At 38.1% G+C, this 27804-nt stretch overlaps 2 protein-coding genes across 2 annotated transcripts in view; one reads left to right on the forward strand and one right to left on the reverse strand.

Annotated features, from left to right (window-relative positions):
• Positions 1-18204, forward strand: part of LOC126781941 (phosphatidylinositol 4-kinase alpha 1) — a 90298-nt gene extending 72094 nt beyond the window's left edge. Inside the window, exon 27 of the transcript XR_007670718.1 lies at positions 18148-18204. The gene's annotated coding sequence lies outside the window, so the exon portion shown is untranslated. The remainder of the gene's footprint in view (positions 1-18147) is intronic.
• A 6632-nt stretch (positions 18205-24836) lies between these two features.
• LOC126783845 (uncharacterized) lies at positions 24837-26944 on the reverse strand. Its single transcript, XM_050509378.1, has one exon. It carries the CDS (start codon positions 26942-26944, stop codon positions 25079-25081), a length of 1866 nt encoding a protein of 621 aa, XP_050365335.1. The 3' UTR covers positions 24837-25078.
• Positions 26945-27804: the final 860 nt, after the last annotated feature.

Below are 27804 nucleotides of genomic sequence, written 5' to 3' on the forward strand. Positions count from 1 at the left end.
TTTCATAGGTAGCTAATGATCAGGATCCGGTTCCTTAATCTGAAGTCGTCAGGAACATGTGAAGTTATGTAACTTAATAATTTTTCCTCCTTCGATTCGTTTAGTATAATTTGATATAGTGAAGATTTTATATCGATCCATTGAAGAACTTGAAAACTAACAGATAGCTAAAACAGTTTATGCAACCAAAGAATAGATCGAATAATTAGAATCTGTGTTTCATCAACATGGAAACCCGGCGACATTCAAAAACTGAAATTTCACCTCGATAATAAAAATTCTAATGGCTACCAAAGAATCAAGTCGAGATACGTGAAGATCGAGTTATTTCTATATAAATTAGATCCGTTAAACATTTTACATTGTCGGTTCATGCAAAGAGAAATTTTCCAGTTAATGTACAACTATGTACATGCATATTGATGTAATTTCACTGGCAAATCAATCTACAACGAAGCTTATGTTGTGATGTTAGAATAATTAGTGTGAACTTCATTTTTGGTAAATATTTTTTTGTGAAAATGTTTCTAGGATTCAATTGGCATTTTAAAATATGCATTTACTCTTTTCTATTGCATATGCTTCCGAAATTTCATTTCGCAGCTTTCATAATTTGTTTGTAAATTACATTGAGAATTGAGATGTTATCCTGTTAAAGATTAAGTTTAAGTTTAGTGATCAAATATTTTTATAAGCTTAATATAATAAAAAATAATAATTTATATTGAGATCACTGGCGAGACCAAACTCGTCTTGTGTCACGATTCCGAATTTCGAATGATAAAAATTCGAATTCGAAGCCATGAAAACTCTAAAACAATCTCAATAAATCGAAATTATCTTATGTCACAGCGTATCGTTACTGAATTCATAGTACAACTCAGTTGAATGGATTATTACAAAACCAATTTAAAATTCAAGCGTTATATCAAATGGAAATATAAAATCCTTTCAATACTCACCACAAAATAAAATAAATAAACTTCGAAGTCTTCAGAGTAGTCCTCTAATTCTGCTAATGCACACCTGCATAACTATCTCCTATACAACGAATAGGTGCACGGGGATTGTAAACATAAACCCAGTAAGCTTTGCAGCTCGTATGAGTAAAACAATAGTGTAACATGCATAGTAACACAAGAGTAAATACTGAAAACATTCAATTATAAATGTACTCATGAGTCACAGGACGGCCAACTGGTTGTCTAATAATATCTGAATATATAAGTGCTCATGAGAAATCGGGCAACCCATCTTTTACCCAATTACATTTATAATACGGGTACTCATGAGACCCAGATACTCATCTGTTACCCCTCATGCAGTACACCGGCAGATAGACTATAGCTCTAACTGAATCGTAATTGTCACTCGGCCAAGGCTAGGTTCCGACATGCCAATAGGTCCGAAGACAGAAAAACGTTTTAACATAACTCAAGTTAAACCACGTACAATACATTTCTCACATGTTCTAGCACAAAAAGACAAGCGATTCATGCTTAAATAAAACAATATCAGGGTTATAATTAAACTCATTTGAATAGGAATATGACAGTATATAGTATAGCAACCCATATATATGTATCGATTTTACCATTTATACACATACACAACCCACTATATCATATATATATCTTATTTCGATATTTTAAAATAAAGCATAATTATGAATCACCGCTAAGGGTAGATTCGTCATAGTGAGATTTACTCACCTTATTTTCCTGAGCGTAATTTCCACAGTACCGAAAGCAAATCCTTTACTTGTTTCCTCGATCACCTAGATTGGATAAGATGTGATTAAAAACGTTACGTAAAACCTCAATTGCCGAAACAGTACTAATGTTTTACTATTCAGCAATTTTCGGTTTTACGAAAATTACTGTTCGCATAAATACTATTCATGTATTACTGTACAAGTACATACTTTTTATGTATTCATGTACACCAATGTACTATTCATAGTGAATACTGTCTCAGTAAATACTATTCACCGATTTACCTCTAAGAAATTTACTTTTAAAATTACTGTACGTAAATTACTTTTACAATTACTGTACGTAAATTAATATTATAATTATTGTACAGAATTATTTTTTACATTTAACGTACAGAGATCACTTTTTACAAAAATTTATTGTTCGAAATTTACTGTTCACGCGCCGCCGCTAGTGGTAGCGCATGGAGCTCACGCGCCGCTCAAACCAGCGCACGTGGCTTGCCCACCGCTGCCCAAAACCCTTTCTTTCCTTCTAGTCTACCCTTCTACGGCCTAAGGCCGCCTCCTACACCCCTCACCCTCCCTCATGCGCCGCCTAAGGTGGCGGTGCTCACTCTTCCTCCTCCGATTCTCCATAAATCCGCCCAAACTACACACAATCACTCATATCAATCATTCAAACGCATTTTCGTTGAGCAGCGGTGAGGCGGCGACGCGGTTCGAGTGATAAGCTAGCCCTTGTGCTCTGGTCTCGCCGGCGACGAGCTTGGACGGCGGAGGAAGTCGCAGGAGCCTCGGGTTGTCGCGCGCGCTGCACAACGGCGAGGGAGGACGCGTCTTGCTCGGGGTTTGCTGTGGTCGAACTTGTGGAGCTTCTGAGGCAGGTGACGAGAGTCACGGCGGCCTGGGTTGAGAGATCGCCGGAAGCAATTTTGGGAGAGAGAGAGAGGGTCGGGGAGAGAGAAGGGGAGAGCTGCGGGGGAGAGGAGAGAAAGTGAGGGTTTCCGAAATTGGAAACCCTAGCTCCTAAAAATTCGTTTTTATACCCTTTTCGAAAATCGGAAACCAATTTCCGTCACTATTAACTTTCACGTACGATGTCCGATTATAATGCGTGACGTGTCCATAAAATGGTATCGACCAGCTCTATAACTTTCGTGAAGGAAGTTTTTGGAACGAGCGACGGAGTAAAAGTCGACTCCCGCGTCGCGAAAACATAACGTTTTTCCAATTTAGATTTCCGAAGACGGTTCCGTTTTCGATTTGACATCGTCGTAAAGCAAGAAAATGCGACTCATTAAATTTTCTAAGTTTAATCAATTCTAAGAATTCATACAAATTGAACCCAAAAAATCGGATTATTACATCTTGAAAACAAATTTACCGACTATCCAAACTTTACCTACCTCACGCCCACCTCCTAAATTATGTTACGTGTCCTCTTATTTAACTAGCATAACTATGATGAAAAAGAAATAATATATATTGTAATAAAATTTAGATCCTAAAAGGAAAACTGAGTTTAATAGTGTAAGTTGCAATATAATAAACGTTTAACCATATCTTAATTAAAGTCTTGATTGTTCCGTGGAATTAAAGTATGTATGTATGATACTTATGCAATAATAGCAATGCTATGCACTTCAAAGTTACGTCATCAACTCATGCTTATGCGTAGAAAACAACTTCCCAGCTTCTCTGGTTCAATTTCAACTCTCCATTAATATAGAATGGTCTACATACGTAGAAAACTTACCTACAAGGCTACAACACTTTTTAAATGACCGTCCTCTCTCATATCTCTAAGGCACTGATAATAAGTTGATGGTTCAATCCTAACTGATTATAAGGCATCTGCAATTTTATGATGCCCAATCAAAATGGTCAATCCAATGTTTTTTATGCTGAAACTAATGCTTTATTGCTTTAAGAGCATGTCTACATTCGGCTCCTGTTCTTAAGTTTTAACAAGGGTTAAATACTTGTTACACCCTATATTTTAGGTGTAAAAACAGTTTTGTACTTCTACTTTCAAATTTAATCTGTATATCTTTTAACTTTTATTTTTTAACAGTTTTGTCCATTCCGTTAGTTGACCGTTAAAAAATTCCGTTAAGCCGTTAAACTGTCTAAAATACCCCAAATTCAAATCATATTTTTTTTTCTTTTTTTCTTATGCCTTTTTTATTTTCTCTTTTGGTCTTTCTTTTTGTTTTTCTTGTTTTTAAATTTCATTCATCATATGTGCTATCAAATATATATAATTGTAATCAACACAAATTATCAAATTAATTGTAAACATCTTATAATCAATTGGATAATGCCTAAAATGACATGTGAGTGCCAGTACTCAAATCCAATTATAAACTTTTTTTATATTATGATGCTCTACAAACATATTTTGATTAATTTCTATAATGCTTAGACAAAAAAGACTTCTACTATCATATCCATACTTTTATGCAAAAATAGTTTCAAATTATTTATTTCCAACTTGATGTTAAGCAATTGTCATTAATTCTCCTCTTGTTTACAATTAATTTGATAATTTGTGTTGATTACAATTATATATATTTGATAGCACATATGATGAATTAAATTTAAAACCAAGAAAACAAAAAGAGAAAATAAAAAAGGCATGAGAAAAGAAAGAAAAAAATCTTATTTGAATTGGGGGTATTCTAGGCATTTTAACGGCTTAACAGAATTTTTTGACGGTTAACTAACGGAATTGACTAAACTGTTAAAAAAGAAGGACAAAACTGTTAAAAAATAAGAGTTAAAGGATATACAAGTTTAATTTGAAAGTACAGGACAAAACTGTTAAAAAATAATAGTTAAAGAATATACAGATTAAATTTGAAAGTAGAAGGATAAAACTGTTTTTACACCTAAAGTATAGGGTGTCACAAGTATTTAATCCTTTTAACAATTACAAGTTGAATTCTTACTGACTACGTAAACAAGAGGATTAAAACCTTTTCGGAGAATTGCAACATTGGTACATGATATACAATTATTAGCTCATCACTTTCAGGAAATTACTTTCAAACATGTTCGGGGAGAAGGAAATTTTGCAACCCCTGGACACTCAGATTATTTTTAGCAGCTGGTCTCAAGTAGTTCCTACTTTAATTTCTCAGCAACAAGATCTTGTAAATTCTAAAGTTTGTAGAGATTTTTCCTTTGTAATGTATTTTCTTTCATCGAGAAACTCTTCATCTATGTGTAAGCCTACATCCTATTATATCTCCATTACTATGATTTGAAGTTCTTTTTTAGTGTCAACAACTTTACCAAAATTTTAAATTCTCTAAAATGACCATATTAGAGATAAAAGAAAAGAGAGAAAATAATGTGGGAGGAATAATATTGTAAACTAAAAAACAGCAAAATAATATTTAGAAAAATAAATTATGGAGACGTGAGAGAGCATGAGTTCACCCTTGAGGTAATCACTCAAACTTGCGTTTTTATGTTATAAACATGAATAATTCAAATTGGGAGAATTTAATCCGATTATTAGTTTAATCTAGTTAGATACCTTAATGAGAGAGTAATAGATTAGTTAAATATTTCAGTATTTGCAACTTTTGTTTTCATATATCAAGTACGCCCAATCCTGTATTTTGCAAAAGCCTACCAGGAATGGGCTTCTCTTCTGAAACAACATTTGTTGTCTTACGAAAAACCGTGGCTCTTGTTTTTGAAACTACCTTGAGTCCTTGAACATTTGAGATTGAGCTAACTTAGCCTCATCCGAAAAGCCCGTGGAGGCCCGCAAGCCTGATGGGCTTTTACCCGGCCCGGCCCGGCCCACAAGAAAACCCGTTAAATCCCGCTTTCGTGGGTAGAGGACCGGGCTTAGTTTAGAGGTGTGAAACCCGGCCCGGCCCGCCAAATGCCCTCAAGGCCCGTGTACGCCCCGAATCTTTTACCCTTACGAATTTACTTTTACCTTTATCGGGAGTCGTACTAAGTATAGAGACTCTCAATATTAACTTTTCGCTGCGTAAGTTTTTGGGAAAACTTCATTCACAGAAGTTGTGGGGCTCATCGTTACGAATTTGTAGACACGCGGCCGTCTACATCAGAGTTCGTATGAAAAAGTTACGGATTAAAAATGGTTTGGGGTATTTTTTGGAAAATAATATAAATAGGAGTGAAAAATCAGAAAAAAAAAGAGACGAAACTGAAATTTCAAATTTTTGGCGGCACTATTCACCGAGGGAAATATCCCACTTTCCTGAGCCCGAGCCAATCCCGACGCCTTCTTCTCACCAGAACACCGTCGTCCGGCCACTTCAGACCGACACACCGGTCCCGTTCGAGACCCAGCTCGACCGTCCGTCGATCTTGGTTGGTGGCTGACCCTGTCTCGCCGCCGTGTAGGAGCGGTGTCGCCTATAAGCTTCGCCATCGCCGATCGCTCTTTTGATCAGAACTCCCTCCTTCGGCCGCCATAGCTCGAGTTTCTTGAGGAGTTTTGAATGTCTCTTCTCCAGCAGAAAACCGTCCAAAGGAATCGAGCCAACATGCATCGAAGTAAGAGAATCGACGAATTGAAACTTTAGGGTTTGTGAATAGTTCCAATTTTGTGTTCTTCATAAATTGGTTTGTTTAGGCTTGGATTTGGTCTTTGTAGTGAACTAAAAAGTAGTTAGAAATGTTGTATAGATTGTGTTGATGAAATTTGGTATTGATCAGATGCCGCCGGTAGCGGCGGCTCGTGCCGCCGGAATTCGGCCTTGTTTTGGAATGTAAAATAACCCTCTCGGTGTAGGGAATTCATGAGTAGATTGTGGATTGATTCTGTTTTCGACCTAAGGAGTAAGGATTAATTAAGTGGGTTTACTAAATGTGTTGGTCGTTTAATTACTCGAGAATAGGATTCTTGACTTGTGTCTTCGATCATAATGGAGCTATACTTTACTAAGTTGAACTATGAATGGCTTGATCCCTTGTAAAAGGTACGTAGGCAGCCCAACGAAGGCTTGATCACTAGATATTCGGCTATTTTGGTAATCTCCTTTTGACAGTTGTCTTGTTGGGTGAATGTTACGCTTCATAGTAACGGATCGATGTGACACCATCGATTAGTTATAATTGAATTATGAGTTGAGAAGTCTTAGGAGGAAATGTTTTCGCATTTATTCGAGAGGTATGTCGAGTTCTAACTTGTCTATTGTGTGGAATAATAAGGGTAGTACGTATATCGATACGTATTACCATACTTGTATTGTGTGATCAGTTTTGACCGTGGAGGTCATGATCTTCATAGACTTGTGTCCTTTTCGTTGGGGGCTAAAGATCTTGAGAATTAGATTATTTGGTTAATTTATATTCTTAGTGATTCCTTGTGAGACGAGATGTTGAGGGTAACTTCCCTGCTATCTTGTCATTTTGAAAAAGCTCAAGGTTGAGTGTGATATTTCCGACGAGTCTTTACCTATCTGAATAAATATCTTGGTGTGGGCAGTTGGGGACTATGCTTGGTGTATTAATAATAAGGACTCGTTACTGCTTCCTCATATTCTTAATTCGGTAATTTCGTCGAAATTTTGGTTGTCACATATTTCAATTGGCCACTAGTTGTGTCGCTACTTGTAATAACCCGATTTTTCGAAACGATTTTTCGATTGCTTTTAAATTTATAAAATTTGTGAAAGTCATTACAACTTTCGGAATGTTTATTTACAAAAACGTTACGTTTCCGCAACGTGAGTATAGACTTTTTCTCCGTCTCTCGTTTGTGAAAACTTTATTCACGAAAGTTGTAGAGATCGTCGATACGAGTTTGTGGACAGGTCATGCATTTTATTCGGACATCGTACGTTAAATTTATTAACGACGGAAGTTAGTTTCTGATTTTGGAAACGAGTATAAAAAGGAAATGTTTCAGATTAGGGTTTCCAAAATTGGAAACCCCTCTCTCTCCTCTCACCCCGCGTCTCCCCCTCTCTTTCTCCCCGAAATCGCTCTCTCCCCCTCAGAAAACTCACCGTCGATCCACCACCCTCCGGCCGTCCATGACTCACACTCCCCACCCTAGCGCCACCTGCAGAGCAATCGAAGCTCAAATCGCCGCTCGTCACTGGCCTCTGCTCGATTCGACTTCGCCGTCCTCGCGAGCACCTCCGGTGGACTTCTCGTCAGTTCTACGCCCTCACGAGGTAAGGGTTTGCTTGAATAATTGGATGTGTGCTTGTTGTTGGATTTGTGGTGTTTTGGGAGGAGATCGGAGGAGGAATGGAGTAGGTTGGGTTACCGCCGCCTCAGGCGGTGCGTGTGGGTGAGTGGAGGAGGTAGGAGGCAGCACGAGGCCGTGGAGGAGCAGAGAGGAGGAGAGGAGATGATTTGGGAGCCGCGGTGGCATGCCACGTGCTGGTTTTCGAATCGGCACGTGGGCCCCACGCGCTGCCACAGTGAGTGGCGCGTGAGCGCCACCCGCGGTCGCCGAAGGTGGCGCGTGAACCTCACGCGTCGCCACGTGCGGCGGCGCATGAATAGTGTTTTCGAAACATTAATTTGTAAAATTTATTCTTTTTACGAACGGTGAATGTAAAAAGTAATTTACGTATAGTAAATGTAAAGTTTATTTACATACGGTAAATGTAAATGTAAATTACTTTTAGTAAATGTAAAAGTAATTTCGGAAGGGTAAATCAGTAATTATTATTCACTGAGACAGTATTTACATTTGAATAGTAAGCATACATACAAAAATACGTAAACAGTATGTACACGTACAAGAATACGTATTTGATGTGTATTTGTACAGTAATTTGGTAAAACCAGAAATTGCTGAACAATAAAATACTATTACTGTTTCGGCATTTATGGTTTTACGTAACAATTCTAAATTATTTTCTTATCTTTTCAAGGTGATCGCTAACTCAAGAAAAGGATTCACCTTCGGAATCGTGGAATTACGCTCGAGATTATAAGGTGAGGAAAATCTCACTTTTACGAATCTACCCTTGTGGAGATTCGGGATTTTGTTGAATTTTTAAGAACGAAATATGACATGTATATGATATAGTGGAATGTATATTTGTATAAATGGTAAATAAGTACATTTATATAGTTTGTTATATTAAATACTGTCATGTTTTCATTGTGAATAAGTTGAAATTGGTGATGAGATTTATATATTGAGCATGTTGATTCGATTGGTACAATATATAGTGCGATGATTACTGTATGTGGTTTTAACATGGAGTTTGTTAAAACGTTTTGTCTTTGGACGAGTTTGATGTCTTCGGACGAGTTAATGTCTTCGGACGTGTTTTATGTCTTCGGACGAGTTTTATCTCTTCAGACGAGTTTTGTCTTCGGATGTGTTTACGTCTTCGGACGTGTTTGGCATGTTGGGACCTAGCCTTTGGCCGGGCGAAAGTTATGATACAGTTAGAGCTCTTGTATGTGTGCCGGGGTACTGCATATGAGGTAACAGATGGGTTATCGGCTTATGAGTACCCATATATTTTTGATATTGGATGACAGATGGTTGTCCAATTTCGGCGGTGTACTACATAAGGGGTAACAGAGGGGTACCGGCGCTCATGAGTACCCGTATTATAAATGCATTTGGATAAACAGAGGGGTTGCCCAATTCTCATGAGTACATATATTTTCACATTATTAGACAACCAGATGGGCCATCTAATGAGTCATGAGTGCATTTATATTTGTTGATTTGTGGATTTTCGTATATATTGATATGCGAGTTTTATTGTTGTTTTACTCATACGAGCTGCAAAACTTACCGAGTTTGTGTTTACAATCTCCGGTGCACCTTATTCTGAAATTTCATGTTAATATATGTTGGGTTTATTTTGTTTAGATTCGAGATTTCACATGTATTGACTAAGTGTTTAATTGTTTGAAGGTGATGAATCTGGATAAGGGCCGAGGACGGGCGAGAGGCCGAGGCCGAGATAGGGCTGCAGGCCAAGTCCGCAATGTGGAGAACCTTTATGAGGCGGCTGCTCCACGGGAATAACAGGTTGATCATGCTGGTGTTGTTAGAGACAATGGTCCTGTGCTAAAGCTGATCAAGGACATGGGTGGTCTATCGTCATTTCATGGAGGTTTGGATCGTATGGTAGCGAACCACTGCATTCAGAGCATGGAAACCTACTTTGAGATGATAGAGTGCTCTGAGATAGAGAAGAGGAAGATAGCTACATTCTTTCTGAAAGATGAGGCACTAGATTGGTGGAAGAGTATGAGGCAGACGGTAGACATGTCTACTTTCACCTAGGATGGTTTCACGGCTCTCTTTTGAGATAAGTATTTTCCAGCTACAGTGCAGGAGAATTTAGAGCTTGAGTTCCTTGAGCTAGCAGAGGGAGATATGACAGTCAGAGAGTATGATGCTCGTTTTTCACAGTTGTACCGGTATGTCAGGCCAATGGGTCTGACCTCCTTAGCCCAAAAGTTTCTACGAGGGCTTAAACAAGAATACAAGACTATCATACCAGTGCTTTGTCTGTCCACTAAGGAGTTGATGTATGAGAGTGCCATGAATTTGGAGCAGGTAGACAAGACTAGAAGAGGAGATGTGAGAGATAGAGATGCTAAGGGAAAATGCAAGGCAATCAGTTCAGGCAGCGGGCACTCAGGGCCGAAGGGTGGATCATGGAAGAGGCCAAGACCCGACTATCAGATTCCAGCTAAGGCAGCATCTCCATCTGTCAGTATTGCACCTATTAGACCATTTGCATCAGTGAGTTGTTTCGTTTGCAATGAAATGGGGCACTACACCACAGCATGTCCGAAACCAAAGAGAGCAGGCTGCTACAGGTGCGGGCAATTGGGACATATGGCTAGAGATTGTACCCGACCCCGTCAGGGTGGATATGAACAGCAACAGAGACAGTTACGAGCGGGCTAGGCTAGGGTGTTTGCAGTGGGTCAGCGAGACACAACAGTGGAAGGTACTTTATCACTTTTTGACTACCTTGCTAGAGTACTGTTTGATATGGGAGCATCGCATTCATTTATTGCTAGTTCGGTAGTGGAGATGTTAGGATTGATTCCTACACCTCTTGGGAACTCTTTATGTGTCATTTCACCCCTTGGAGTATCTCTCGAACTGGAGACAATCTGCAAGGCTTGTCCTATTATGATTGGAAGTAGAGAGTTCTCTGCTTCGTTGATAGTGATTCCGGACCACACCTATGATGTGATACTAGGAATTGATTGGTTGAGGCCGTAGCACGCGGTGATTGATTGTTTTGACATGGTGGTGTACTTTCATAGACCCGGGAACCAGTGTTTCATTATCGTTGGCTCAAGTCGGATAATGCCATAAGAACATGAGTTTTGGCACATGTGAAATCGGTAGATCAGAAAGTAACTATTGCAGACATTGTGGTAGTATCAGAGTATAGTGAGGTGATCCGAGAGATATCAGGGTTACCTCCTCAGAGAGTTGTAGATTTCTGTATTGATGCAGTACCTGGTACGAAACCCGTGTCAAAGGCACCTTATAGAATGGGATAGAACGAACTTAAAGAGTTGAAGGTGCAGATCGATGAACTATTGGACCAAGGGTTCATTAAACCGAGCGTTTCACCTTGGGGAGCACCAGTTTTGTTCGTGAAAAAGAAAGATGGTTCTCTGCAGTTATGTGTGGACTACAGGGAACTGAATAAGGTGACCATCAAGAATAGGTATCCTTTGCGTAGGATTGATGATTTGTTCGATCAGCTTAAAGGAGCTACAGTGTTCTCTAAGATTGATTTGAGATCCGGTTACCATCAACTCAGGGTGAAGGAAGAAGATATATCGAAGACAGCTTTCAGGACTCGGTATGGACATTATGAGTTTGTTGTCATGCCCTTTGGTCTAACAAATGCACCAGTTGTCTTTATGAGTTTGATGAACCAAGTTTTTAGCCCGTACTTGGATGAGTTTGTTGTGGTGTTTGTGGATGACATTTTGATATACTCCAAGTCACAAGAAGAGCATGTGGTGCATCTGAGAACGGTGTTCCAGACCTTGAAGGAGGCGAGATTGTATGCCAAACTAGAGAAGTGTGAGTTTTGGAAAGAAGAGGTCAAGTTCCTCGATCATGTCATCTCAAAGGATGGAGTACTAGTAGATCCGGCAAAGGTGGAGGCAGTAAAGAGTTGGAGTCGTCCGAAGAACCCTACTGAGATTCGTAATTTCCTGGGTTTGGCTGGTTACTACAGGAGGTTTATCGAAGGGTTTTCTAGTATTGCATCATCATTGACCAAGTTGACCAAGAAAGATGCTCCGTTTGTGTGGACAGAAGCATGTGAGGAGGTATTCCACAAACTAAAGACCAGATTGACCACAACGCCGGTGTTGACGATTCCCACTAGTGGGGGTGGTTATGTCATTTACAGTGATGCTTCACTCCAAGGCTTGGGTTGTGTGTTGATGCAGCATGGAGGAGTTGTTGCATATGGCTCTAGACAGTTAAAGACACATGAGAAGAACTACCCCACTCATGATCTAGAGCTTGTTGCAGTTGTCTTTGCCTTGAAGATTTGGAGACATTACTTGTATGGTGAGAAATTTCAACTCTTTTCTGATCATAAGAGTTTGAAGTATCTATTCTCACAAAAGGAATTGAATATGAGGCAGAGGAGATGGATGGAACTCCTGAAGGATTATGACTTCACATTGGAGTATCACCCTAGGAAGGCAAATGTGGTGGCCGATGCTTTGAGCAGGAAACCGAGAGGTGTGGTAGCTTCACTTATGGTTCAGAAGTGGTTTATGCTCGAAACCGCATCAGAGTTTGATTTGGTACTATCAGGAGGAGAACCGAAGGTCTTTCTTGGTAATCACGAGGATCATACAAGGTCAGGCGTAAGATAAATTCTCACAAGCTAAGTTGGCAGATCTTGTAGTAGATACACTCAATGAGTGTCCTTCTGAGTGGATAGCTGGACCCGATGGGCCTTTGAGGTTTGGGACAAGATTGTGTGTCCCATATTTTGATGATCTCAAGGAGGAGGTCCTTCGTACGGCACATCAATCTCGTTATACCGTTCATCCAGGGAACACCAAGATGTACAAGGACCTATGCAGGCAATTCTGGTGGAAGGGTATGAAGAAAGATGTAGCAGAGTTTGTATCGAAGTGTCTTACGTGTCAGCAAGTGAAAGCAGAACATCAACGACCAGCTGGCATGTTGAAGCCATTGACTATTCCTCTTTGGAAGTGGGAGCAGATCTCTATGGATTTTTTGACTGGACTGCCTAGATCCAAGAAGGATCACGATGCTATATGGGTGATTGTCGATCGGTTGACGAAGTCGGCTAATTTTATTCCAGTGTCAATGAAGTACTCAGTGGACGTGCTAGGGAAACTATATGTGGATGAGGTAGTGAGACTTCATGGAGCTCTAGTTTCTATTGTTTCTGATCGAGATGCACGTTTCACGTCGAAGTTCTGGGGTGGTCTACATAAGGCGATGGGTACTACCTTGGATATGAGTACAGCTTTTCATCCTCAGACTTATGGACAGACAGAAATGGTGAATCTGGTGATGGAATATTTGTTGAGAGCTTGTGTGCTGGATTTCAAAGGTAGCTGGGAGGATCATTTGAGATTGATTGAGTTTGTCTACAATAACAGTTACCATTCTAGCATCGGCATCGCACCTTATGAGGCTCATTATGGTAGACCATGTCGATCACCTATCTGTTGGGCCGAAGTTGGGGATGAGGCACTGATGGGTCCAGAGGTGGTTCTAGAAACCACAGAGAAGATCTCGATCATTCGAGATAGAATTGGGACAGCACAGAGTAGACAGAAGAGCTATGCGGACTTAAAGAGGAGACATGTGGAATTTGTGGTCGGCGATCATGTGTTCTTAAAAGTTTCACCTATGAGGGGTGTAGTGAGATTTGGCAAGAAAGGAAATTTGGCTCCGAGGTATGTTGGGCCCTTTGAGATTCTCGAGAAGGTGGGAGAACTAGCATATCGACTAGCCTTGCCTACTAGAAGAGTCACATGTGATCGATCATAGCACTATTGAGGTGAAGGAAAATGCCACTTTTGTTATTGAGCCGGTTCGTATTCTGGATAGATCCACAAAGAAAGTAGAGCTAGTTAAGGTATTGTGGGGCCATCATGATGAAGGCGATATGTCTTGGGAACTAGAGTCAGATATGAAGACAAGATATCCACAGTTGTTTGTCGAGTGAAGAATTTGAATTTCGGGACGAAATTCCTTTAAGGGGGTAGAATGTAATAACCCGATTTTTCGGATCAATTTTTGGATTGCTTTTAAATTTATAAAATTTGTGAAAGTCATTAAACGTGTTTGTGTCGTCCTGCGACGTCGGATAAATCGAAAACGGAAACGATATCAGAACGTTTATTTAGAAAAACGTTACGTTTCCGCGACGTGAGTATCGACTTTTTCTCCGTCGCTCATTTTTGAAAACTTCCTTCAGGAAAATTGTGGAGCTCCTCGATACGAGTTTGTGGACACGTCACGCGTTCTATTCGGATATCATACGTGAAAGTTATTAACGACAGAAGTTAGTTTCCGATTTTGGAAACGAGTATAAAAAGGAAGTGTTTCAGATTAGGGTTTCTAATCTTGGAAACCCCTGTCTCTCTTCTCACCCCGCGCCTCCCTCCTCTCTCTCTCTCTCTCCGAAAACGCTCTCTCCCCCTCAGAAAACTCACCGTCGATCAACCACCCCCCGGTCGTCCGTGACTCACACCGCCGGCCCAGGAAGCACCGCGCGGCCCTCCCTAAGAGATCCCGAGCTCGCCCAACCTCGCCTCGCCGCCGTGAGCTTCCTCGAGACAACCTGAGGCTCATAGGATACCTCAGCCGTTCCACGCATCTGCGCCGGCGAGGTTACGGTTCAGGGACCAGCTCGTCGTCACCGCTCCCCACCCTAGCGCCACCTGCAGAACAATCAAAGCTCAAATCGCCGCTCGTCGGTCGCCTCTGCTCAATTCGACTTCACCTTCTTCGCGAGCACCTCTGGTGGACTTCTTGGCGGTTCTACGCCCTCACAAGGTAAGGGTTTGCTTGAATTATTGGACATGTACTTGTTGTTGGATTTGTGGTGTTTTGGGAGGAGATAGGAGGAGGAATGAAGTAGGTGAGGTTACCGCCGCCTTAGGTGGCGCGTGTGGGTGCATGGAGGAGGTAGGAGGCGGCAGGAGGCCGTGGAGGAGCAGAGAGAAGGAGAGGAGAGGAGAGGATTTGGGAGCGGCGGTGGCGTGCCAAGAACGAAATATAACATGTATATGATATAGTGGAATGTATATTTGTATAAATGGTAAATAAGTACATTTATATAGTTTGCTATATTAAATACTGTCATGTTTTCGTTGTGAATAAGTCGAAATTGGTGATGAGATTTATATATTGATCATGTTGATTCAATTGGTACAATATATATTGCGATGATTACTGTATGTGGTTTTAACATGGAGTTTGTTAAAATGTTTTGTCTTCGAACGAGTTTGATGTCTTCGGACGCGTTAATGTCTTCGGACGTGTTTTATGTCTTCGGACGAGTTTTATGTCTTCGGACGTGTTTTATGTCTTCACACGAGTTTTATGTCTTCAGACGTGTTTATGTCTTCAGACGTGTTGGGCATGTCGGGACCTAGCCTTTGGCCGGGCGAAAGTTACGATACAGTTAGAGCTCTAGTCTGTATGCCGGGGTACTGCATATGAGGTAACAGATGGGTTATCGGCTTATGTGTACCCATATATTTTTGATATTGGAATACCCATATATTTTTGATATTGGAGTATCTCATATGCAGTACCCCGGCAGACAGACTAGACCTCTAACTCTATCGTAACTTTTGCCCGGCCAAAGGCTAGGTTCCGACATGCCAAACACGTCCGAAGACAAAACTCGTCCGAAGACATCAAACACATCCGAAGACAAAACGTTTTAACAAACTCCATGTTAAAACCACATACAATAATCATCGCATCATATTGTACAAATTAAATCGACATTCTAAATATATAATCTCATCATCAAAATGAACGTATTCACAACGAAATCATGACAGTAACTAATATAGCAATATATATATGTACCTATTTGCCATTTATACAAATATATATTCCACTATATCATATACATGTCATATTTCATTCTTTAAAATTCTGCATAAATCTTGAATCTCCGAAAGTGTAGATTCGTAAATGTGAGATTTTACTCACCTTATAAGCTCGAGCGTAATTCCACAATTCCGAATGTAATTCATTTTCTTAAATTATCGATCACCTTGAAAAGATAAGAAAAGAATATAGAATCGTTACGTAAACCTTAAATGCCGAAACATTAATAATATATTACTATTCACGTATTTCTGTACAAATACACATCAATTACAGATTCTTGTACGTGTACATACTATTTACGTATTTTTGTACGTATCCATACTATTCAAATGTAAATACTATCTCAGTAAATAATAATTACTGATTTACCCTTCTGAAATTACTTTTACATTTACTGAAAGTAATTTACATTTATATTTACCGTATGTAAATAAAATTTACATTTATTTTACGTAAATTACGTTTTACATTTACCGTACGTAAAAATAAAATTTTACAAATTTACTATTTCGAAAACACTATTTATGTACCGCCGCACGTGGCGGCGCATAGGGCCCATGCACCGAGCCTAAGACCGGCGCGTAGCACGCCACCACCACCCCATTTCCCTTCCTTTCTCCTCCCTCTTCTCCTCCACGGCCTGACGCCGCCCCCTACTCCCTCCACACCCTCTTCTCCTCCCCACCTTCTCCGACCTCCGATCTCCACCAAAACACCACAAATCAACCCAAAAATTCAACAACATCATGACAACAACCAACCTAGGATAACCTCACCTCGATTCGAGCTTGAAAACCACCAGAGATGGGCTTGGCTGCGGCGGAGGAAAAACACAGAAATTGGCAGTGTCGTGCGGCTTCACTGCGGCGTGAGAGGGTGCGTCGACCTCGGGGTCAACTACGAGGGGTGGTGCGACGCTCCCTAGGCCGGTGGTGAGGAACACTGACGGCTGGTGAGGGAGATCGCCGGTGATGACAGTGAGGGTGAGAGAGAGCTCGAGGGAAGAGAGAGAAGAGAGGGAGGCGCGGGTTTGGGGAGAGAAGAGGGTTTCCGAAAATGGAAACCCTATTTCTGATAAGTTTCCTTTTATACCCCTTTCTAAATCGGAAACTAACTTCCGTAGTTAATGACTTTCACGTAAGACGTCCGATTCAAACACGTGACACGTTCATGAACTCGTATCGACGAGCTCTACAACTTTCGTGAAGGAGGTTTTCGCAAACGAGCGACGGAATAAAAGTCGATATTCACATCGCTGAAACGTAACGTTTTTCTAAATAAACGTACCGAGAACGTTTCCGTTCTTGTTTTGTAATGTCGCAAAAACCAATTTTCATTTTAAATGAATTTCACAAACTTTATAAACTAAATCAAAGTAATAATCATTCCGAAATATTGGGTTATTACACAGATGGTTGTCTAATGTCGGCGGCGTACTACATGAGAGGTAATAGAGGAGTACCAGCGCTCATGAGTACCCGTACTATAAATGCATTTGGGTAAACAGAGGGGTTGCCTAATTCTCATGAGTACATATATTTTCACATTATTAGACAACCAGCTGGGCCGTCTAATGAGTCATGAGTGCATTTATATTGTTGATTTGTGGATTTTCGTATATATTGATATGCGAGTTATATTGTTGTTTTACTCATACGAGCTGCAAAGCTTACCGAGTTTGTGTTTACAATCTCGGTGCACCTATTCAATGGTGTAGGGGATAACTCCGCAGGTGTGTATTAGCGGAAATCGACGGATCGCTCAGAGGACTTGAGGATGTTGTGAGGATGTTGTGAGGATTATACATTTCAATTTGTTATAATGTTAAATTATAAATTTTAGTTTGTAATATTCGGTTGGACTGAGTTGTATTTTAAACTCAGAGATGATCTGCTGTGACATTTAAATGATTTTGATTCATTGAGATTGTTTTAGTATTATTCATGACTTCGAAATTTGAGTTTCATACTCTAAATTTTGGGGTTGTAACACTACTACCGTTAATAACTAGCGCGTTTTAACTTAGAACTTCAGGATTTCAGACTATAGAAATATTAACTTGATAATAAAAGATTCTTGCTAGTTTATCGAAGCTATAAATTTCTAATAGTTTTAGTGGTGTTGATGAAAGGGAATTAGTTGGTACTCGTAATGAGAACATAGAAGCGAACTGCGTGGCCTGTTTAGGACTAATGTACATGATTCCCTGTAATTTATAGTAATTACTAGCTGTGATTTTTTTGTCCCGAGGGATCTCCAATTTGTAGCATTGAGGACTACTCGGCTTTAAATCGAATCAATTGTATTCTAGGGATAGAGGATTCCTCGTGAGGTTTGTAAAGATACAGTTTGTAGTGATTAAATATAAATGCAGTTCTTGATCATGTCACCAACGTAGTACTTCAAAGATGAATGCAAATTTGTTCAAATGATATGCAATATCCTGATCGAGTGCTAAGTTTGCCTCCACACTAACTCACATGGCCAACCGGGCATTCATGCTTAGATATTGGCATATTGGCAACGTTGCCAGAAGACTACTGTTCTTCATAGGTTCATTTCCCCTAGTTTCTTCATTTTTTATTTTTGACGACGCCACATATAATCATGCTAATATCTACTTTACCCCTGTGGAAGTTCATTCTCAGGAGAACTCCATTCCATTTATACTCCAGATATCTGTTTGTCGAAATGCACATGTGCTTCATTATCTTTCTAGATTTTATGAAGGATGACCAAACGAATGAATTTCAAGCTTTTAGGATTTCTTTGAAATCGAAACCTAGTACCAGATAATAAGTATATGGATCCCGAAAACGTAAATTAGTGCTGCTCAGTTGAGCATAGCGTATAGATAAAACATTTGGCTTAGATATTTCTATCCTGTTGAAATTGGCTACTGTCAACTTTTATTCTGAAACTTTTGCATCCGTGATTATTAGAGCAAATTTGGTTTTTTTTTTGTTACTGAAGATAATTCATTTTCTTTAAGTTTCATTTGTTGAATAATAAGTCATAAGAGACTCCGCACTACCTTCCCAGAGTTCGTTTATATTTGTAGGATTCTCTCCTCATGATTGGCAGGGGAATGTTTGCTGCTGTATATAGGCCGGCTGTTGTTTTTTTTTTCCTTAACAAAAAAACCGTCACAATCAAAGTGTGAGCAAAAGATAGATGCTAGCTAGGTCCCAAACTTTAACATAAGATATCAATGAGGCTAGGTGCAATGAAATGAGGCTACATGATTGTTTTAATTTGATAACCAAACTACATTTTTCGATTGTCATTTTACCACATGGCGCAACCTCACAATTTTGGTATGTAGTTATGAGACAACAACAACAATGAGACAATTGACACTATTAGAGTTTTCAAAGTGTTGTATGATTGTGAGTCTGTGATAGACTCATAGTTTGTAACTCATTGGGTTAAATTTTTGGGATGATACAAGATTTTAATTGTGAGGACGACTAATATAGTATACAACTGAATTTATTTGATGCTGGTACTGGCTTTGGAATTGTGTAGGGAAGCAAACTTTTGTGTTTGCTAATTCACTGCTGGCTTGCTGCAAGTGGAATGCATATCTTCATATGCTGCAATATGCTTGTAAATTAAAGAGAAAAGAACCGAAGCCATAGTGAATTGTATAGCGATGTTTAAATCTTCTACTATTTTTCTATTTCTATTTGCATTCCAGTGTAATATCATGATCACGAAGCATATGTTATGCAACAAACAATTCTGAAAAGCATATACCTACAACTCCATCCTTGCCTTTTTTTTTTCTCTCAAAATTTCTGTAGCAGCCAAATTGCAGAGAAGTAACCGAGGATGGAGCACGTACAACTTGCATTTCGAAAAGTTTGTGCTTCTCCTTGAGTCGGTAATCATGTAGTTTTATGAGACCAGTCTCACACATGTGATGGGATCGGAAAGCTAACTGGACTGGAGCAGATTATTTAAACTAGAAATTAATGGGATTAGAGCTTTCTTGCTTAGTTTAGGCTTTGCTCCATGCGAGAGTTCCATATATAGACTTTAATGAACTTAGTTTGGTTTAGAACTTTAGATAGCTTGTCTAGCTTTCTTGTATAAGTTCGATCTGTTAGACTCTGACTGTTTTCGCAATCAATTCTTTTATGGAAATGACACATCTCTATTCTGTTTAATGAACTTAGTGCATTCAATTGTTTCGTTGTATCTATATATATAAGCGGGTCCTTTAATTTGTGGCGTATCCGCACAGGGATTATTGCTCAATCCAATCTTTGTTTGGCTAGATAGCGTTTTCTGCGTGCAGCTGCTCTGCAGGTCTTGTCTTTGTGAATCTATGTTTTCTCGGGAATGAAATTCGTTGACAAAGCAGGAACAGGGTTTAGTGATTGGAAAGATTAGAATCTATAAACTAACTAAAGAGAAAGTCAACAAGCTTTCTTTAAATTCTCTCTCAGTTTAAATTTGTAGAGAATTAAGCTGAAAACCAACAGAATTGGAAGGGCCGAAGATAGCTGTATATTCAAGCGCAAGCGAAAGTGCGAAACAACTAAAAACCCATACTCAAAACATGTCACATGTCACATGTCACAGCCGCACAAAGTTAATGGCTGAGAGAAGTGAATGGTTAAATACCTCAGAATATGCTGGTGCATACAGACACTATCAGTCATCATACCATGTGCCACAGTGGTGACTGATGATGTCTACATATCAATGCCAGAAAGAAAATGATGTCTCTTACTGATGAGCTAACCGTAAGAGTTTGGACATGTCAGCCCAACGGCTTATTTTTGACATTAAGCCCTCTTCTCTAACCGAATAGCCATATAGATATGGCAATAGGTGGATTTAACTAATGATTTTTTATGTCAAATTTGACATATCAAACCACTCATGTCTTTTATTTTCTTACTATTTCCCTTTAATACTCTCACTTTCCTTCCCGTCTCTCTCTCTCTTTTCCTACTCTCTCTTCCTATGTCAAATTGATAAAATAATATTCAAATTATAGCACATCCATTGGAGTAAAATTGTGTTAAATTTGACTTTGACACCTCATATGCAAAATTCAAATGTGACACGAGTTATTTGGCATCTCCATTAGAAATGCCCTAAGGGTTAATCTCGTTATGTATGATAATTTCTTGGGGCACATTTTCTTTCAATTATCTAGAGATTAATTACATGTCATATATATATATATATATGAAGATTAAGAAAACGTGAGGTTTTCAATCTGTATAGCATGAGCTACTCTCAGTGTTCTCCTCCAATAAAGCTGGAGTCATTGGAGTCGATCAAGGTCCAGATCTTAGAGTTTGTATGTGCTTAATAAACTTAAGCGTGCGTGTTTCACGAGGAATACTAGGGCGCCATAATATGACGTCAAATTCGGCGGCGCAATCCTACGTGACATGCCATGTCACACTGTCATGTCAGCAATTACAATAATCACAAAATGTCATTTTTGAATGAAAATACAATCATATCCTTAATAATCCAACGGTTTTAAATTATTATAAAAATATTTTTTTTGTTCTTTTTAGCATTTCTTTTTTTCATCACAATAAAAATATAATTAAAAAAAATTAAAACTTACAAAAATATGCTTGAAATATATGTGTGCACAAGCGAAATATATATATATATATATGCACGAAATATATTTTCAAAATAAAATTATTTTGTACTAAATAATTTTGTTAGAGATTTTATATATTTTTGAAATTTAATTAATAATTTGGTAGAGAATATATGGTAATTCTATTAATTAATTATAGTCATAAATATAATTTGTAAATGTAAATAAAATTTAAAAATTGAAAAAATTCATGACGTTAATTTGGAAACAAATCTTCGGATATTTATTGATATAAAGTCTTTATGATAGAAAAGGATACGTACGACTTAAAAGGAACTAACAAATTTGGTATGATTCTTGGTGATATACGTAGTATCCATTATTACATACTTAATGCTTATTTATATATGTCCTTGGTGATACACATAGTATCCATTATTTCATACTTAATGCTTATTTATATTTTAGTGTGAAATACTACTTAAATTGATTTCCAATGAACTTTTCTAGCCTAAACTCTAAACTCTAAACTCTAAATCCATTAATTTATAAAATTAAATCCAAATTGTGTTTACGTACCTTAGTACGTACTTGGTCACTGTGAATAATAACCTTTGTTTCAAAGTAAATCTACCATTAATTAGGGAAATGTTCCAAGTGAACATTACTAGCTAACTCTTTATCAGCTAAGGGTTTAGGCTCTTAGCTAGATACTTAGATGAGTGTAAATTCCAATGGCTTTGTTTTATTACTATAGCAATAATCGAACTCTCACATTGATTTTAATACTTCATTATTGGCTGGTTGAACACTTATTTGTCACTCTAATGTCGCTTGACTTTAAATTCAGTGTGAAAATTGACTTCTATTTCAATGCATGTCAATATATAAGATGTACACTATGAAAAATTTGTAAGTTAAGGTTGTAAGTTTAGTACTTATTTATAATTAAAAGACATGTACATGACTTGAAATCACAATGTTGGTGATGGCTAACATCTATTTTAGTGCTCATATATGTGAAATGGATGAAATTACTCATATTGAACTTGGCATGACGTTTCTTAGATTAATTATGTTAATGTGGATGATGACTTTTTTTACACATTAATTAATTACTCTTTCTTTGATTGATAGTGCATGTGTTATAAACCTATTGTTCGTTCAAACTCTAAGTAGTGTTATGATTATTTTTCCATGTGAAAACAAATGACCAATAGTTTGAAACTATCAATGAAGTCTCACTTGACATTTGAAGAACACTTTCAAAGCTGTGTTCGAATAACTATTTATGAAATGATAAACTCTAACACTCCATCAATTCAATTGTCATAGAGATGATCTTAATTACCTCTTCAATCATACCAGATGAAAATTATGGATTTTAAATATCATTACTCACCATTTCAACTCTCCCAATGTGATTCAATTCAGTTGATTAATATGAATTTTATTCTATTAATTACGACATGAGATATATACGATATTTAATTTATTCATTATAATTATTAAATTAGGAAATATTTTCATTTTTCTTAAGGAAATATTTTCATGGAGATATATATAATTCAGATACGTTTTTTTTTTCAAACGATTTAGTTACCTTACAACATTTATTTAGATGAAAATTTTTAGTAAGATTCTTTTGTAATTTTTTTCTGAAAAGAAATATTCTTTTATTAGGGTATAATCGATTTAAGGGGACATGTAAGGTAACAAATATTATTTTTCCTAGAGTATACATATTTGAATTAATATCATATTTACGATTCATGACTTTCTAAAATTTAATTTTTTTACGTTTATGATTAATTAATGGCTGTAAGTAATTAATACAATTACCATATAGGCACTCACACACACACACACACACATATATCTATATATCTATATATGTGTATATATGTGTGTGTATCTATACAGTCTCTATCCAGAGTGAAGCTTCACTCTGAAATTACAGAGTGAGGTTTCAATTTTGGCACACTTTTCGGTCAAATTTTTTCACCATAAGTGATTCAATATTTAGGTATGTTATTCAAGATCATCTCTACAAAATTTCATCTAATTCGGACATCGTTAAGGTATTGAAATTAGATTAAATTAATGAATGAATTAAAACTGTTCAACGTGAACCGTTCGTGTAAATCTCAATTTTGAAATCTCAAACCATTGTCAAATTAGATGAAACTTTGTAGAGATGATCTTGAATAACATACCTAAATATTGAATCGCTTATGGTGAAAAAACTTGACCGAAAAGTGTGTCAAAATTGGAACTTCACTCTGTAATTTCAGAGTGAAGCTTCACTCTGGATAGAGACTGTGTATCTATATATATGTGTGTGTATGTGTGAAATATATATATATATATATATATATATATATACAGTCCCTATCCAGAGTGAAGGTTCACTCTGAAGTTTTTGAGTGAAGTTTCAATTTTGGCACACTTTTCGGTCAAATTTTTTCACCATAAGTGATTCAATATTTAGATATGCTATTTAAGATCATCTCTATAAAGTTTCATCCAATTTGACAATGATTTGAGCTTTCAAAATTGAGATTTACACGAACGGTTCACGTTGAACAGTTTTAATTCATTCATTGATTTAATCTAATTTCAATACTTTAACGATGTCCGAATTAGATGAAATTTTGTAGAGATGATCTTGAATAGCATACCTAAATATTGAATCGCTTATACTGAAAAAATTTGATCGAAAAGTGTGCCAAAATTGGAACTTCACTCTGAAACTTCAGAGTGAACCTTCACTCTGAATAGGGACTGTATATATATATATATATATATATATATATATATATATATATATATTCAAGCATACCTTGTAAATATCAAAATTTTTAATTACATTTTGAAATAATTTTGGAAAAAATAAATGAAATAAAAAGAACAAAAAAATATTTTTATAACAATTTAGAACCGTTGGACTAAATAATAATGTCTTTTCATTCAAAAATGACATTTTGTGAATATTATAATTACTGACATGACAATGTGACGTGACATGTCACGTAGGATTGTAGCGCGGATCTAGCGCCATATTGTGGCGCCAAAACATTTTCCTTCTTCTAAATCTATACCATGATGAGTACGAGGCACGTAATATATGCTCACCGCGGATGTTAACAATTATCAATGATATCTTTAATCACGTATAAATTAATAATTCTATAATAGGGGCTATAGTGTTAATGATATCTTTGAGTTTGAGATTATAGTTTTTGGTTATAACTTTGATTAAAGAGGAATCGAAGCTCTTCTTTCTCAAAGTCAAGTTTCTCGCTTGATTAATTTCTTCCTTAAGTTTATCTTTGTGTTGACCAAGCATGTGATCATGTTATCGACTATTAAAAGATGAAATTGAAGGAAAAAAATAACGAAAAAGATCGACCCAAGAAAGATGTTTGAGGAATAAAATCATTAGTTCATTACAAGCTCCAACTTCTTTGTTCACCAGGTACTTGAGGTCATTTTACACAACACTCAGATCTCTTTAAAGCAGCAAACCCAAAGAAAAATCAACTGATAATTGAAAACATTAAACCCTAATTGATTACAGTACCAGAACATGCATGGTGAGTAATCATTATTGGACATGCAGATGGATACGAGACATACAACTATTACATGCTGGTGATTGGGGTTCAGAATTATCAATTGCTTAGAAGGTTGCTGCTGGTGGTGATGAAGGAATCCAAACTAGATGATTTGCAGGGAAAAAATGGCAAACTGGTGAAGAAGCACCGGCTTTGATTCCCAACAAGCGAAACAAATCATGGTCAGGGTCCCAATCAGAAGTGTCCATGTGACAAACAGCTACAGCTTCCACCTTATCTCCATTCTCGCCTCCAAGTGAAACCTTGAAGAACTTGGTGTCGTTCTCAAAGTGGTGGCAGAAGAAAACAGCATAAGGATAAGGCACGGGGTGGCAAAAGACCATTTTTGAAGCCAAGACTTGTTTGGGCTCATCCAAGATAGTGTACTTCTGTGTGATGGCAGTAGAGGTTTCTGGGTGGGTGGTAGAGATAATGTTGAAGTTCACCCCTGAACCAATGATTTGCTGAACAAAGTCCATCATAGATTCTAGGGAAGTAGCACAGAACTTAGTCTCTCCCTTAATGGGTTTGAGCTCGCACTGGTCGAGTGTCCAAGCCATGTGTTTTCCGTCACGAGAGTCGCGTTGGGTAGAAAAGAGCTGGAGATGGTGTGGGAGCTGTGATGTTGAGAATGGAATGGAATCGGCTGTTTCTTTAGGCAAGAAACGAAAATGCTCTTGTTTCGGAAAGTTGAGTGGCAGTGTATTCCCTTTGTAGAAATCCTCGAAAGTGAAAAACCCTTGCTTGAGCGCCTCAGTGTGATCCATGGGAGAAGATGAATGTGCATGCATGTGATCATGATGATGATGTCGCCCCATTGGAGACTTAGACTCCATTCCTGAAACCACATTATGGGAAGGTGGATGTACTTGCTTCCGATGTTCGCAGTTCTTCGTGTCTTGTTTAGAAATGTATCCTGTTATGTAAGGTGCATCTACTTCTTTTGTACCCTTTGTGCCTTGTGCAGAAATATATCCAGTTATATAAGGCGCCTCTGCATCAATTTTTTCCTTTGTGTCTTTTGCAGAAATGTATCCCGTTATGTAAGGCGCTTCCACCTCCTTGCGCTTTGTGTCTTGTGCGGAAATGTACCCTGTTATGTAAGGCGCTTCTACCTCCTTTGTGACCTTGGTGCCTTGTGCGGAAATGTATCCGGTTATGTAAGGAGCTTCTACTTCCGTTGTGACCTTGGTGCCTTGTGCGGATCTGTATCCGGTTATGTAAGGAGCATCTACTTCCTTCGTGGCCTTTGTGCCTTGTGCGGAAATGTATCCGGTTATGTAAGGAGCATCTACTTCCTTCGTGGCCTTTGTGCCTTGTGCGGAAATGTATCCGGTTATGTAAGGAGCTTCAACTTCCTTCGTGACCTTGGTGCCTTGTGCGGATCTGTATCCGGTTATATAAGGAGCTTCTACTTCCTTCGTGACCTTGGTCCCTTGTGCGGAAATGTATCCGGTTATGTAAGGAGCTTCAACTTCCTTCGTGACCTTGGTGCCTTGTGCGAATCTGTATCCGGTTATGTAAGGAGGTTCTACATCCTTCTTGACCTTGGTGCCTTGTGCGGAAATGTATCCGGTTATGTAAGGAGATTCTACATCCTTCGTGACCTTCGTGTCTTGTGCGGATCTGTATCCGGTTATGTAAGGAGCTTCTACTTCCTTTGTGACTTTGGTGCCTTGTGCGGAAATATATCCGGTTATGTAAGGAGATTCTACATCCTTCGTGACCTTCGTGTCTTGTGCGGATCTGTATCCGGTTATGTAAGGAGCTTCTACTTCCTTTGTGACCTTGGTGCCTTGTGCGGATCTGTATCCGGTTAGGTAAGGCGCTTCTACTTCCTTTGTGACCTTGGTGCCTTGTGCGGAAATGTATCCGGTTATGTAAGGAGCTTCAACCTCTTGTATGCCTTCTTTAGCCCCATAACTAGTCATGTATGGCGCATCTTCTTCTTTTCTCTCCTGTTTGAGTACATTCCTTGCTCCGTTGGCCTCACGAAACTATTTCAATGAAAAAAATATCAACGTTTTAGTACATAGTTAGTTCTATTATATATCGAAGTTCAAGTTCTTTCCATCATGAAATCTTGTTATAAATCTATTCAAAGTTATATGAATGGTATTGACTATTGAGAATGTGCATGGATATAGACTGAAGTTGTCTAAGAACTTCACACTCGAAATATTAAAGACGCTGATCTCGCAGCTGCATGAGTTTTTGCATTAAGACACTCAGCAAAGCAAGTTAACATCATTCAAATTCAATTAAGTACGTGGCCCTCTCAATGAGACAATCTAGCTTGCTATTGAATGAAAAAAATATTAAGAATATCTATAAATTTGCCACACGCATTTATACATAAATTGCAGTGTTCACTCTATAGTAGTTTCTAATTATTAAGGCATGATACTGAGAGTAAAGCAATGTGCATAGTTACGATTTAATTGGTATTAGTAAACTGATGATCTAAAAGTAGCTATTAGGCTAAATTAGTGAGATAATGATGATTGATTACCACTACGAACAGAAGATAGAAGATGATGATGGATCGGACGCCCATATTTTGTTCTGCTTCAGGGGTTTTTTTTTTCTGTATGGGTCTTATTCATAGTTTGAGGGCGTTTTATAAGCATCTAGAGGTCACATTGGTATTAATGTATTGGATAGTCGTCCTTATCTGAAAGTTAAAAAAATAAAAAATAATGCTTGACTTTGCTTTGGCTACAATTGTGCAATACTCTCTGCCGTAATTCGATCATTAGATTATAGGATTCTCTTTGATTCTGTCATGATC

Source organism: Argentina anserina, chromosome 2 (genome assembly GCF_933775445.1).
Source record: "Argentina anserina chromosome 2, drPotAnse1.1, whole genome shotgun sequence".
Taxonomy (NCBI): Eukaryota; Viridiplantae; Streptophyta; class Magnoliopsida; order Rosales; family Rosaceae; genus Argentina; species Argentina anserina.

Coding starts and splice junctions, on each gene's coding strand:
- LOC126783845 (XM_050509378.1), bottom strand. CDS start 26,944: ATGACTAGTTATGGGGCTAAAGAAGGCATACAAGAGGTTGAAGCTCCT.